This window comes from Aspergillus foveolatus (genome assembly GCF_047715535.1).
Source record: "Aspergillus foveolatus strain CBS 279.81 unplaced genomic scaffold BDW70scaffold_4, whole genome shotgun sequence".
Classification (NCBI taxonomy): domain Eukaryota; kingdom Fungi; phylum Ascomycota; class Eurotiomycetes; order Eurotiales; family Aspergillaceae; genus Aspergillus; species Aspergillus foveolatus.
This window is the reverse complement of record NW_027396068.1, coordinates 433,001-446,832: the sequence shown is the minus strand read 5'-3', so window position 1 is coordinate 446,832 and position 13,832 is coordinate 433,001. Positions and strand designations below refer to the sequence as shown.

General features: G+C 49.5%; 4 protein-coding genes across 4 annotated transcripts; 2 read left to right on the top strand and 2 right to left on the bottom strand.

The window, feature by feature from the left end:
* Positions 1-1,177: 1,177 nt before the first annotated feature.
* Positions 1,178-3,482, bottom strand: BDW70DRAFT_147414 (P-loop containing nucleoside triphosphate hydrolase protein; the record flags this gene model as incomplete). Its single annotated transcript, XM_073738715.1, has 5 exons — positions 1,178-1,408; positions 1,464-1,757; positions 1,797-1,991; positions 2,043-2,326; positions 2,414-3,482. The coding sequence occupies 5 exons, from the start codon at positions 3,480-3,482 to the stop codon at positions 1,178-1,180; spliced, it is 2,073 nt and encodes a 690-aa protein (XP_073599951.1).
* A 2,533-nt stretch (positions 3,483-6,015) lies between these two features.
* Positions 6,016-7,678, top strand: BDW70DRAFT_128555 (uncharacterized protein). Its single transcript, XM_073735448.1, has 6 exons — positions 6,016-6,160; positions 6,221-6,638; positions 6,709-6,844; positions 6,908-6,981; positions 7,035-7,160; positions 7,255-7,678. The coding sequence occupies exons 1-6, from the start codon at positions 6,097-6,099 to the stop codon at positions 7,502-7,504; spliced, it is 1,068 nt and encodes a 355-aa protein (XP_073599950.1). The 5' UTR covers positions 6,016-6,096; the 3' UTR covers positions 7,505-7,678.
* Positions 7,679-8,110: 432 nt separating this feature from the next.
* BDW70DRAFT_83076 (uncharacterized protein) lies at positions 8,111-8,755 on the bottom strand. Its single transcript, XM_073744958.1, has one exon. The coding sequence runs from the start codon at positions 8,553-8,555 to the stop codon at positions 8,145-8,147; it is 411 nt and encodes a 136-aa protein (XP_073599949.1). The 5' UTR covers positions 8,556-8,755; the 3' UTR covers positions 8,111-8,144.
* Positions 8,756-11,887: 3,132 nt separating this feature from the next.
* BDW70DRAFT_156292 (uncharacterized protein) lies at positions 11,888-13,176 on the top strand (the record flags this gene model as incomplete). Its single annotated transcript, XM_073740168.1, has 2 exons — positions 11,888-12,698; positions 12,758-13,176. The coding sequence occupies 2 exons, from the start codon at positions 11,888-11,890 to the stop codon at positions 13,174-13,176; spliced, it is 1,230 nt and encodes a 409-aa protein (XP_073599948.1).
* Positions 13,177-13,832: the final 656 nt, after the last annotated feature.

The following is a 13,832-nucleotide window of genomic DNA, read 5'->3' as shown; positions in this document are numbered from 1 at the left end:
TAAAATCATGCCAATAAATCACGACGCACAACTGAGTCGCCTGTTGATAGAGCAGGCCCAGTCATCATCTATGCCGTAGCCAGGCAATTAGACTTGCTCAACACTGACTTTGCAGAATCCAGCTTTTATCTTCAGATCATGCTCCTGTCACAGGCTCAAGTTTCCCAAACTTGTAAAAAACAATTAGAGCCACTGGAATTGATAAAGCCAACCCAGTGATAAGTTTAGTTAGGAGCGCCATGATAGACCAATCAGCACTTTTGCAGTATATATGTTGACAATAGTTGTTAGCAAACCTGCTAGGCTGTTAAGACAGGTTGGCCTGTTTAGTCCTGTTAGCTGAGAATATAGCTGTTCAATTCAGGGATGGCTTGACTTACACGAATAGTCGGTTGATGAGCCAGATACATTTGTCACGTCGCCCCCAAAAAGAGCCAAATCATACAGGCCGCTCCCACGCATCAGAAAGGAGCATGCAATAAGCAGCATGGGGGTGTAACAGTGGTAATAATCGCTTGACTAGTTTTGGTTGTGCTTAAACTCCCATCCAGAGTGTCTGATTCTGTAGCGAGGTGAATGTTCCTGGGATAACTAAGTATCCAGAAGAAGCACCCAGTTTGCTGTACTCGAAGCTATGTTATAATACCAGGGTATATAGTCCAGATCAAGAAGCACCTGCAAATACTGTGTTTTGATAGTGATGCTCAGTCCTGCGAAAGAAACCAAATGGGTGCAGTACTACTTGGCGTCGGCATGTCACCCTAACTTATTCATGTTTCTCGTGAACCTTTTGTCGGCCTTGCTGATGGGACGACTATGGTTGTGGGGAGCAATGGATGTTATCTACTGGGTGGCTGCTAAATAATAACTTAGCAAGGCCAAACCAACTGGTTCCCGTGCGCTCTTGAAGAACTGGAGTTCTGATGCTTAGCTCTTTTTTAAAGTTGCTGCTGTTTCTGATCTTCCGCCTACCATTGATTGACAGGGGCCATCTTCCCTATCGCCTACTGGAAGCATAAGATCTTGGCTGCTGTTATTGTATTCTGGTCCTTTTCACTCAAGAAAGTTCATCCTAAATACCTCTAGGTACTTGTTAGGACAAATTGCAACCCCGCAATATCTAAAACTTCCACGCAGGAGTCATAAACGGCAATGGCGCGTATGGAGCCCAGGAGACTTATGAGACAGACCTCTGGAGCTCAAGCAGGCTCTGCCTTAGTCCATTAGCCATGCTCGTAAGTCTTGTCCACCGTGCAGTCTCATGGGCAGGTTCCGATCCGATCCGGAGAAGTGCTTCATCATCAAGCTGAGCAACAGAGGTTGGACAGAAAGCTTTGGGCAAAGGTGATATCAAATGGCGTTCTATGACTTGTCGAGCCATGTTGTCAATAAACGTCTTCAAGGCAACCTGCTATGGATCAGTAAGAGAATCCTAAGTATTTTGGAATTATACAGACACTTACTTTATAGTAGGCATTAAGCTGGGTTAATGCTTCGTCACACGCTTGTTTGTCCATATCAATTGTGATCCTCTGTCCGAGCCCTCGCAGAAACGTGTCAAGATCATAAGAGGTGTTACTGATGTGAAGATTTCCATTCCAATCCTCGTTCGCCACACGAGTCACTGCATTCCTAACCTCTTCCCTCTGGGCGTTAAGCCTGGCCTTCTGGATATTGTCTGTATAATAGTGGTTGTATGTCAGGGGGTCACGCTGCTCGTCTTGAATAAGCTTATCAAGCTCCTCCATTGCAAGCCGCTAGGCGTTGTCAAGCCATTCCTGTAGAATGTTTCGAACCTCTGTACGAAGCTTCTCCTCAGAAATTATGGCGTGGAGAACCTGGTCTTTCCACTGAGACGCAATGTGTCGGACATGGCGGACATGTGATTGAGCAATGTTGAACCACCGGCGGGACTGCTCATGGAATAGCTCTGCAAGGAGGGTCGAGTTATAGTTACCCGGCAGCTCTTTCCCTCTTGTTCTTGAGTGCACCTATGAAAATATTAGAAACACATATTAAAGAGGAAGTTGAAGCCACTATACCTGTCGGACCCAATCCATCATTTGCTCATTGTTTACATAAAGTAGTGGAGCACCAATTTCATCATCAATGAGGTTGTTGACGCCATCAGTGTCATTTTCGACGCTGTGTTGGTCGTTATTCTTGTCGTCGTCTTCATTATCACCCTCATCGCGCACAACCCGGCGTTTTCCTCTTTCATGCATCTGAGTCGCGAAGCTTGTATTAGCTTCTTGAATAAGAGCCCGCAGCCTAGCATTTCCATTCCTTGTGAAAATGTTGTGCTTGCTGCTGTGGTAATTCCCCTCTAGGGCTGCCTGAAGTAACTCATAAAATGTCATACTGAGGCTTGTGAGGAACATGCGGATATCGCCAACGGTTGGCCGAGCGTCACCCATTGATTTCAGCTCCGCCTCGGTTTCAGCAAAACGCTTTTTTATCTCGGCTCGAACTTTCGGCAGCTCTCTCTCGATATGGGCGTCAAGAAGCCTTTGCAGAAAATGGCGTAGTTTATCTGCCCCAACTCGATCCATGTCCAGATGCTGGCTTGCCCATACAGAGTCGGTGAGGAAGCGTAGCTCAAGAGCGGACCTCGCAGCCATAGTGGTACATTCATCAAGTTCCGCTGGGCTTGGATTCTTCAGGAGAAAGTATCCGAGCTTGAGCTTGATTGTATCCTGGTTCTTCGCGATGCGTGCAATCTTAGCCTCCGTGCCCTTGTTGATCAAGTCAGGCTTGGTGATGATGCCCACTGTCCGCTGGCCATCGGGATCATACCTGCGTGCCAGTTTGATAATTTCCTGGTTGGCAAAATCGTTGGTTGCTTGCACAACTGCGAGTATAATGGTTCGGAAGCTTTGCAGATAGGTTGCGACCATGTTACGGACAGTTAAAATATCATCTTCAGTCTGCTCCTCGCTAGCAACCGATATCAGGCCTGGCAGATCCACGACGCTCAGTTGCAAGCCGATGGGGCCAGTTATCTCAATTCGAAGAGCATCCGGTGCAAAGGAGGGTCGGTAATCATCATCATCAGTATACCCACGAATCCCCATGAGTTTCGATACTTCTGCTATAATAGAAGGTAGCTCCAATATATCTTTCAGGGTCCTGCTGTAAGATGCAAGCAATTTTTGTTCAACTTTAGGACGAGAAGTGTGGGGTCGAATGCTCGCCGTAATAGTTTGCGTTTGAGTAGTTCCGTTATGGCGAAGGATGATCTCGGTCGGGAACCTGGTGCAAAGTCCATCTTGTCTAGGAAACGGGATCCCAGTAATCCCTTCCAAAACAGAGCTCTTTCCTGCAGACTGGTCTCCGCATACAGCTAGCTGAGGTAAAGCGACTACCTCACCAACGCCGTTTGCCCTTACCTTTTCAATCTGACTGAGCCGGTAGCTGGATGTAGAAGTACGAAGGTGACTGAATGCCGTACTGGGTGTTTCAAAACTGGTGCTAGCAGACATGGTTGCGATTGTGTGTGTGTGTGTGTGTATAGTCTAGGGGAACGGGAAGAATTGGCAGGAGTAGGAGTATCTGAGAGGACCTAAGGAGGTTGTAAGAAAAAAGAGAAAATGTAAAAATAATGAGGAATTATATATTTGTATCCTGAAAGGAAGAATCCAGTATTCTATAGACTTCTTTTCCTTTGTAGCCAAAAGTGAGGTGGAAGTCAACCGAAAACCCTAGATATCATGGTTCAAAGAACATCAAACCATTGACCAGCCTCCACTACACCATGGAATATCGGAATGTTCTTTGACGCAGGCCGCGCATATAATCGGTCAAAGGTTATTTCAAGTCGGTTTCTGGGTTGTTCCACAGCGCTCCAAGGGGTTGCGAATAAGCGTAGAGGTGTATAGACTTAGATTTTGGAACCGGTAAACCCTCTTCGCTGGAATAGTCACGAAGGCCCAGGTGAAAGAGATATACATTGCTTATTTAAATCTGCTGTAGTCTTCTGAGAAGCGTCCACATAGGATAAATCTCCTAGCATATTACTTGCCAACGCGCTTTTGGAGGCATGGTGGGTGGTTGAATTAGGTGAGCTTTTCGACTGCAGTCAAAACGCGTGAGGTGGCCCGCTCGCTTACATGGCCCACTCGCTTACAGGAGACGTTATTAGATTCTTTATTAACCTAGTAAGTTACCTAGTAGGCTTTAGAGTAGGTTGAGGCATGCTGGAAAAACCTAAAATCCAGCTGGGTTAGGTTTTGGGTCGAAGGTCCTGGCCCAGAATGGGGTTTGCTGACGTCTACATGTGAATAAGAATACTCCTTCATATTGATCTACGCACAATGCCCTGAACAGTGGATAATTCTGCAATTAAAAAATATCTTCTGACTGCCAGTCTTAACAATATTGCGACCGACTAGATAATTAAGTTGAGAGTCAAGCCGCAATACCGGCCTAATGCAGAGGATGTGCTCAAATGGGCACCCGATGTTAAAGTCACCTCTTAGACCATTTTGCGGGACCTGCTTTTCGAAAACCATGTCTGATATCCTACCGCCAGGAGAAGTTACAATAATGGAAAGCGGGATTTTTCTGTGACGTTACATCGAGCTATTTCTGACCATCCTTTTCAAGCCCAAACCCAAGCAGAAGGCATTTATCGCCAGGAGATATTGATCCGATCCTCGAATGCCACCTCACTTATAGGTGTAGCCTCATCCGGCATGCCCTTTCTGAAATAAATCTCTGCTTCTTCAAGCAGTTTGTCTGCACCTTCTACGTCATCCGGGCTATCCTGAGTCACCGCTTCGAAGAGTTTGAAGAGGCTCCGCCCATGTTCCAAATGCTTAAAAAGCCTGTCTACTGCTTCTAGAACGCAAGTTTGGCGCGGAAGTACTCAAAGCGCTTTTGATAAGCAAAGATCTTGTTCTTAAAGGAGCCTGCTCGCAGCTAGTCGAATTTTGCAAAAAAGAATGCCAATCTGACAATACTCAAACAGTCTAATTCACCAAAATCTCAAAGAAGATTGAAAGGCTGCTAGCAACCACCGAGCCCGACAGCAACAAACAGGATGTCTGGACCAAGGTCGCCGAAATCCTCAGAGATTCCACAAGCTAGACGAGTTGGCATGAGCTTGCAAAGTATGCTAGGAATGTGAGTGTGGTCTCAACTTTTGCAAATACTGCGAAAAGATCGATATCTGCGATGCTTGCCTGGACGACTTGCGGTCTGGCAGGTTTAAAAAGCCTTTTATTTGTAGCAAGCTGTGACTGGGTCCGATTTAAGTCGGACTATGGGAAACTATGTCCTTGCGTGGAAGAGGCTGGTTCCCGCTACTGCTGAGGATGGAAGTGAGCAGCTGCTGATTAGCGTTTCGAAGTGGTTGGGGAATCTGTGTGGTAATTGGGAGTTGGAATAAGTCGGAGTGGGGGTTTGAGTAGTCTTCGATCAGTGTATGCGTGTTGAATATGCTTAATTTGGGCACTCTGGATGTCTTACAACTGCAAGAGAGAAGAAGTGAGCAAACACCCAGCATAAAGGGTACCGACAAGCAGCGCTCTTCAACGAAGCATGGATGGATATCAGAAAGCACTGCTAAATCTGGGGATAAGCTCTAATATACGCTCTTCTCTTCTTGTCCTAGCATACATGACACTGCGGGATCTTTCCTACCTCTCTGATGGTCGTAAAGCATAGAGGATTATACATCGAGAGGCGATTAGAGTGTAATCGCCCACTAATGACAACTAGTTGATGCTCGACTTCAACCCGGAGCGTCTCTACTATATAATATGCAAAGCAGAACCGCCAACAAGGCTATAAAAGATGTGACTCACCATAAAAAAAGCATGAATGTTTGAAGACAACTTCAAGACTGAAAAGTGTGGGGTTACCTCCTGAAGCGAATGCCCAGCTGCTAGGGTGCCCTGTTCAATTGGTGTGGCCCCCAACAACGAATGACTGGCCCTCGGCAAGCCAAGCAAGAGCTCATGGTCTTGGAATACCTAAGGAGCTAAAGCTTTAGCCGAGATTGCGCCCTGTCCCTGGATCCTCTTCCGTTTCTTAAATTCTCCGCCTTCCGCTCCTCACAAGTCGAAGCCAATGTTTGTCTCAGCCCCATAGGGCATGATGCAGATCACCAAGATCATCAGACTGGGTGCGGCTCTTGCAGCTGCTTCCCTTCCCGTCCGTATGTCTGCCCGATGAGCCACAATTTTATTTTCATCAAGTTAACGCTAACATCCCACAGTCTCCCTGGCTCAGAATCAGACATGCGAAGGCCCGCTCGTAGTTTCCGCCCAAGAACACCTCGACATAATCGGCCGCGACTGCACCACAATCGTCGGCGATCTCAGGTTCAACGAGACATACACGGGTCCCTTCGTCCTGCGCAACGTCCAAAACATCACGGGCTCCCTCATGGCCGTGCTCTGGGAGCAAGAATCGATCGCAAACCGGCAGGTGCAGGTGACGCAAGTCTCATTGCCGGACTTAAAGTATATCAACAAGCTTGATTTCATGTTCTCAGCTGCCTTGGTAAATGTCTCGGCGCCGAAGCTGGAAATGGCGAAGGGGGTTTGGATGACGCAGGTGCCTGAGGAGAGCGAGGCGCACTTTCCGGTCTTGAGAGACGTGGATTATTTGGTTTTTAATGGGAATTATTCGAGGTATGTCGTCGGGCTAGTAACTTCCTAGGCAGCAAAAGAGAATGATGTGTTTATGCTGATGTGTATCTAGGATCGAGGTGCCAGGGCTAAGAAACGTAACCGGATTTTTAGAGATTGAGCATGGGAACAATACCAACAATCATCCTCTCAACGTCTCCCTGGCATCTCTGGAATACGTCAATAGGTTTGTTGCCAGTGGGAAAACAGTCAGTATCTCAGCGCCCAAGCTGGAGACCGTGAGTGACTGTGCAATGCTTACTCTACCTGAGTCACCGGCGTCACTCAGCTTTCCTGCGCTGAGTTCTGTGGGGGAAAAACTTGAGGTTGATGGTGCAATTGCACGGTCTGTAACAATCAACTTAATATAGGAATGAGGAGCTAACGTCTCCTGCCTAGGATTGACATGCCATCATTGCGCAACACCGAGTCAAAGATCACCATAAAGTCTACTACCCCTCTCAATATTAGCTTGCCTCTCGAAAGTTGGCCGCAATTCCTAGGCTTTTTTGGTGCCATTGAACAGTAAGCTCCTTTATATATTACACATTCACCCATGGACCAATCTCTTTTCCTGGATTTCGTTTCACTACTGACGGCATGGATTGAAATAAATCAGACTATCACTTCCAAATATAGAAGGATTCGTCAGAGTCCGGATAGAGTCAAACCTGCCCCTTGATTGCGCGGCTCTTGACCGGTTCTTCGAGCCTATTGTAGCCAACATCACGGATGTTAAGTGGGAGACACAGAATATATATCACTGCAGTTCTACGGCTGTGGATGGGTCAGGTGCAGTACAGCTAAGGATGGCTACTGCTGTTATAACTGCGCCATTAGTGCTCCTTGCTGGCTTCCTGCTTGGATGAGAAGGGTGTTAGTTAATCAATATAGCTACTATATAGGTGAAGTTCTGTTAGGAATAGACTTGGGCAGAACCCATGGGCCGGCCGATTCGGCCCATAAGACCCATTAGACCCATTTCAGGGCAAACATCAGTATGCATGTGATCGTCATGATTTATGCAATTTAAGTGAGTGTTTGTCATGTGCCGCTCATTCCGAGCACGGTGCCCAGGATGAGCATCGTTGTATTATCCTGTCTGCATCGTAGCGATCTTATCGGATGTACAATTGCGGGAGGAATCATGCAATATTTTAGTCAGCTGCAGGACCTCAAAGCTCCCCCGCTTAGCATCAATGAGAAGATCATCTCATCTTCCCCAACGAGTTCGCCAGAAGGCCATGATATTCCTGATAGTGCTTGGCGTGTTGTAGTATTGTATGATCGAGCTGCTGACCAGGTACGTCCCCGGCGGGAAGTAGACGACGGCCGAGCAGATGGTGCTAGAGCCGCAATTGGCACCGCATCGCCCCCTTCGGAGATCGCACGGTTGAATGCGGCCATGTCGTCGGTCTTCCCATCTCCCTTGGCCCCGTAGTCCTTGACATTCCGCCAGACCTTGTACCCCTGGGGGCAAAAGGGCTGCTACCGCGTGCTGGATGGTGGTCATCCAGTACGAGCCCGTCGCCCGCTTGGCGACTCCTTCCGTCTCTGTACGGTTAAGGGATAGACGTTGGTTTTCTGCGCGAATGTCGAGGCCCTGTGCACATCCTGGTGCAGCAGCGCCTGCTGAGGGACATTGGTGTTGTTGATGCCTAGCGCGTACTTGCGTCGAATGCTCGCAGCGACCTGCTCATGGTCTCCCTCTGGAGTTGCAGGAGGGTTTGATTCAGCTGCAACACGGGCTGCCTTCCTCAGCTCCTCGGGCGATAGAGTACGCAAAGGTGCCTTTATCCGCCGACCGTTTCTTCGCCCCTTTCTCGGCCGGAGGGTTGTCAGTAGCTGACGGTGGAGCATCCTCGCTGCTTCCTCTGTGTCCAAAACCCTAATATGACCCGGGAAATGGTTGTTCCTCATTTGCTGTATAGTTTTAAATCCCCCGGAGGGGTCCGCTGGTAGGATTGCAGCAACCTGGCGTGCCAGATACTTGTCAGAATGAACAGTCCATATTAGGACATCATGTGATATATAGTGCCTCGATGCCCAAAAGGAAGGGCAAGAGACGTACACACAGCCATCTGGAGATATCAGACAATTACAACTGGTTTGAACCTCTCCTAAGAATCACATCTTTGATTCTAACAATACTGTCCGAGGGACCAAGGGTTTAGCTCGCCAGCTCCAGCCCATAGTGGGTTCCTAGGTGCCTGCTCCCCGGGTTGGGCATGCTGATCCCCCTCCCTAAAGCTTGCTGGGAGAGCATTCCTAGCTGGCTGGTTTTCCGGTAGGCCAAGCAATTGGCATGTATATTCCAGCTGTCGTGCTTCTAGGAGAGCCCCGGCTGGCGCAAGGCCTGCTTCCTTAACTAGCGGCCCAATTGGGGTAGACTTTAGCATGCCTGTAATTGCCCGTGCTTGCAGATTGATCATGGTTGGTAGTATCACTGCGACTACGAAGCCTAGCGAACCAGCATCGGCAGCAACATCAAAATCAATCCCCAGCGCAAAGCCAGGGCATCACTAGCCCATCCAAGAAAGAGAAAGGGAAACCCTCACGAATCTTTACGAAAGCCGCCGAAGACAGAGAACACCTCAGTCGGCGAAGGAATGTACATTCCCTTAGGTATGGTACAGCAAATAATCATCTTACGAAGGTGAAGATAGGTGCCTTTGCCCGTCCTGTCACCAGGCCATGGCTGGACGCTTGCATTTAATTATAAAGCTTGCTTTGTACTGGCAGGGTACATACGACCACAGGGTGTGGAGAACAGGGCTTCCCGTCCGCTCAGCCGTACTTAAGCCACACGCCGGCTGGTTAGTAGTATGGTGGGTGACCACATGCGAATCCCAGCTGTTGTATGTTTTGTTTTTGTTTTTGTGCTTGACTGCCACCATTATCAACGCAGATAAAAAGTTCGACGAGCCCCGAGTGCGTTGCTGCTTTTTAAGGATGAGGGACACCAAGCTTAGGGTGAGTGCAGGTAAGATGGGTGAGGAAAAGGTGAAAATACCGCCCACTTGAGCAAGTGTGGGTCAGAAGGGTGAGAAGACTGCGGCAACGTCCGCGTTATATCCAAATCCGCATTGTAACGGAAGGTTGACCTCTCAAACCTTCCTAAACCCGGAGACTCCTAATGTAAGTGCTGCAAAGTTCTCGATTGACTTACCCAAGTCCCGAAGGTCCCCACACAGCCTGGTCCAACTAGTATGAAGACTAGCCACGGTCAAAAGGATGAGCCTAACAGGAGAATGCAGGGCCAAGATACTAGACATGTCTGAGTATCTTGTAAAGTACGAACGAGTTGTTGCTGTCAAAGGTAACTCTGAGATAGCAAGTTGCATTGATCGTGAAGATAGAAAGTTAGATACAGTGGAAATGAGTGTCCTCATGTAGTCCTCCATCCTCGGCGTAGGTAAGTTCCACAGGCATAGGCGTGTAGCTCCCCTATGTCGCTTTCCTTATCTGGATCGCCCCTGAAGAATCTGGCGAGACACAGGATCAATTGGCGGAGTATATCTGCACAGCTCCATACTAAAGCTTTGATACACGAACTGACCTGTTCGGCAATTGGAGATAGCCTGATACACATGATGACAATTATATATTTTAGCACAACCCAGGAAGTACTCTAGAGCGCGGGGCCATACCAGATGCCGTTTTCCTGAGCATTCTCTGTTTACAACACTCCAAGGTCACCGCCAGGCGTCAGAAGGTTCAGATCATACTCTGCACCGCTGCCAATTGCTCCGTTCAACGTCCTCTTTCCATTGGTCTTGATCGCCTAAGGCCATCTCACCAACAAGTTCATGGACTCTGGATAGACGAATACTACTGTAAGCAAGCATCAAAGCCACGCAAAATTCTGCAGCGGATATCCTAACAATGCCACCTTTTCAATGAAAAGGTGTCGCCGTTGACACTGAAAGCTCCTCATTATTCCCCACAACCATAACAAATTCAACAGCACCTGTGCTCTTAGGACAGTCTCACAAGATCACCATTGCGCCGCAGCCCAACCGTGACATGGATCCAGCCCCCGGGGACACGGGTTCCAGTTGTAACTTGTAACCTACAGCAATGAAGACCCCCTGTCAAGCAATGGATGCAGTGCTGGGGAAGCTCCTGCGGGCTGTGGCACCGTCAATTGCATACTGTTGGATGCGATGGTAAATGTGGATTGCTTGGATGTCATGGTGGCTGCGGATTGGGATTTTGTGGTGGTGGGTGCGGCTTGGAGGCCTGTGGCCCAGGATGCGGAGAGGGTAAGAGATCAGCATCCAGCTGTAGACTGCCCGTTCTATACGGCAGCTCCGGCTAATGGTACCTTTACCACAACAAAATGCCTTCAAGTTGGAGGAGGCGGTGGTGCCGGTTCTGAGATACACACCCTGATGAGCCGTCGACATCTTGCACCTGCACAGCGTCCCCGACAGTAACTGCTATCTGCGACTATGTCTGTAAGGACGCATCTGACACTGCCTGCGCAACACTCTGCACGTCTTTGACCGTGATTGAGGGCTGCAAGCCCACGACTAGATTTGGAAGTCTCCAAATCAATGATGTCTCAAGACTGGGACCTGGACGACGTTATGCCCTCTGATGAGGAAATAGAGGCTGTAAGTAGCTCCATTGCCTCCTGGCTGAATCCATTCTACATAGATCGGGACCCTGTCCTAATCGGCGGCATCACACTGACTATCTCAACCACTCCACCCGACGTGACAACGAGGACCGCGTCCAAAACCCAGACGGCGGTCTCGGTAGCCTCGTGCGATCTTAAAACAACAAGCACAAGCTCCTTATCCGAAAAATCCACCTTCTGCGCCTGCGATGGCCGGTTGTGTCTAGCATAAAAGCTGCTTTGACCCCGGCAAGAGCTGCTTCGGCTTCAGCATCAGAGACTTCTTTGTTAGGGGAAAGGAGGACTGGAGCAACAGCCTTCCACATTGGTTAAGGCAAACCCAAAAGCTGCCATCCCGTAACTCGTAGTACTTAACTCTACAAGATATAGAGCATGGCTGTATATCTTAGCCCTGCGTTCTCCCGTAAGCTCGATCTGTGGACCGTGAGCAGTCTTCATATTAGTTGGACGTGGCTATTTTAAGATCAACTGAGCCAATCGGGATTGCGGAGCTTACAACCACCAATGGAGTCACCAGGGTTAAGAAGGGTCACAGTGACGGTCACGTGTCGATATTGTTTTGTGCGGGATCGCGTTTGAGAGTCTCTATCCCTCAACAAACCTCAAAATGAGCGACCCTTCAGCGCCTCCCGCTACTTCCACAGCATTCGCTGCAATAGATTGGGCAGCGATGGTGATTGGTTCCCCGCGAGCTGATGGCTCGGCTCCCAATGCTGCTACTCCCGCCGTCTCCAACAGCCCCGTCGCAGCTCCCGTGGGAACCACGACAACCCACACTTACGAGCTAGACAGCGATGGAGATGTCTTACTGGTCCTACACAACTCCCCATTTATTCTGCCGGTTTGCCTCGAAGATCTGCTCTCCGTGCATCTAAACGGCAGGCTCCTCTTTACCAACACATCGCTGGGCACAACCTTCACAGGCCGCACTCTGCGCATTAAGGCCTCCTCGAAACATCTAACCCTCGCGTTTCCTTACTTCCGACGCATGCTCTCAAGTGGCTTCCGTGAGGGCACCGAGCTCCGGAACAATGGGCAAGTAGAGATTGACACCGAAGAGGCACGCACCGTTCCTTTTCTCCTTCTCATGCTAATTGTCCATTCTCGGACAAAGCACGTACCGATGGCTGTATCTTTGGAGATGCTTACGGATATTGCCGTCTTGGTTGACTACTATGAGTGCTATGACGCCGTGGAGGTATTTGCGAACCTGTGGATTGCGGGCTTGGAGAAAGACGTCCCGTTATGCTCGACCCCTGTAGACAATGGCGCTGTAAGCAAGAAGGCTTTGAGCTGGTTGTTTATCTCATGGGTGTTCCGGAAGAAGAGCATCTTCGAGCGCATGACCAAGTTCCTGCTTTGTTATAGCAAGGATAAGATTTCTGATGGGGGGCTTCCGATTCCTGGTGCCATTCTAGGTGTGCCTTTCCCGCATTTCGACGCTTTATACTGTATAACGCTAACACCTCCCCCACAGAAAAACTAAACCAATCTCGCACAGACCTCATCACCCTCATCTTGGCAGCCCTCGACAAAGTCCACTCCAATGCCCGACAGGGCTGCCTTCTCTCCATCTCGGGCTATGCCTTCGCACCTTCTCAAGCCGAGACCGAGCTCTGCACCTACGTTGTCTTCGGCGCCCTAACAAAGCAGCTCATGGATAAGAGGCTTATCCTCCCGACTCCGGACCCTCCCTACCCGGGCTTTTCCATTGTGGACTTATTAGCCGAATGCAGGGACATCAAGTCGCCGCATATTGGATCGTTTCCCAGCACTACCGCGCATGCCAAATGCTCCGCCGGCACGCGGTTACGTCTTGCGCTTGGTCGGATCTTTGAGCCTGGCGGGTTTGATCTTGACAGTGAAGAGTTTAAGCAGCTAAGGGCGGGGCGGTAGAGATGGTACTGTGTGGTTTGGATTGTGTGGCTGATGTACAGGGGCATGGTAACTTGGAGTGTTCTATTTTCTTGCTGGCGTTTTGCAAGAATCTATTGCGAACCAGGCGGTCTTGGTATTACCTAACCAGGTGTTCTCTGAATTCCTAAATGCCCATTTATCAAACATGACTCCATCTTTCAAGTCCAGGGAAGTTCAAAGTCACGACTTGCTCTTCCTCATGCACGCCATCTCAGGTTTGACCCTGCCCTACAACTCACTCGGCTCCCTTGACTCCCCCGGACGAGCCATCTACGTGATCAGCTCCCGCCTACGGACCCCGCCGGTACCGCCCGCCATTCCCCATCGATGAGGTTGCTCGCCAATACATTTGCTTCGTGCGCAGCAAGCAGGCCATGGGTCTTTACCTACTCGGCGGCTGGTCATTTGGCGGCCTCGTGGCGCTGAAAATGGCCGAAATACCCAGCGCCCAGGGGGAGACAATCCTCCAGCCCATTTTGACCGATTCGCCGAATCCCCATTGCCACGTCCGGCTGGGGTCGCGAGGGTTAGGCGGGTTGGCGGCGCTCACGTACAATATCATTGCACAGCGAGCGGGCCAGCCGATGCTGGACGCCCGGCAGCCTACGCATATGCAAAAGAGGACGAGCCGACAG

Coding starts and splice junctions, on each gene's coding strand:
- BDW70DRAFT_128555 (XM_073735448.1), top strand. CDS start 6,097: ATGATGCAGATCACCAAGATCATCAGACTGGGTGCGGCTCTTGCAGCT. Junction 6,982..7,034: donor GTTGATGGTGCAATTGCACG/GTCTGTAACAAT, acceptor TCTCCTGCCTAG/GATTGACATGCCATCATTGC. Junction 7,161..7,254: donor TTTTTTGGTGCCATTGAACA/GTAAGCTCCTTT, acceptor GAAATAAATCAG/ACTATCACTTCCAAATATAG.
- BDW70DRAFT_83076 (XM_073744958.1), bottom strand. CDS start 8,555: ATGAGGAACAACCATTTCCCGGGTCATATTAGGGTTTTGGACACAGAG.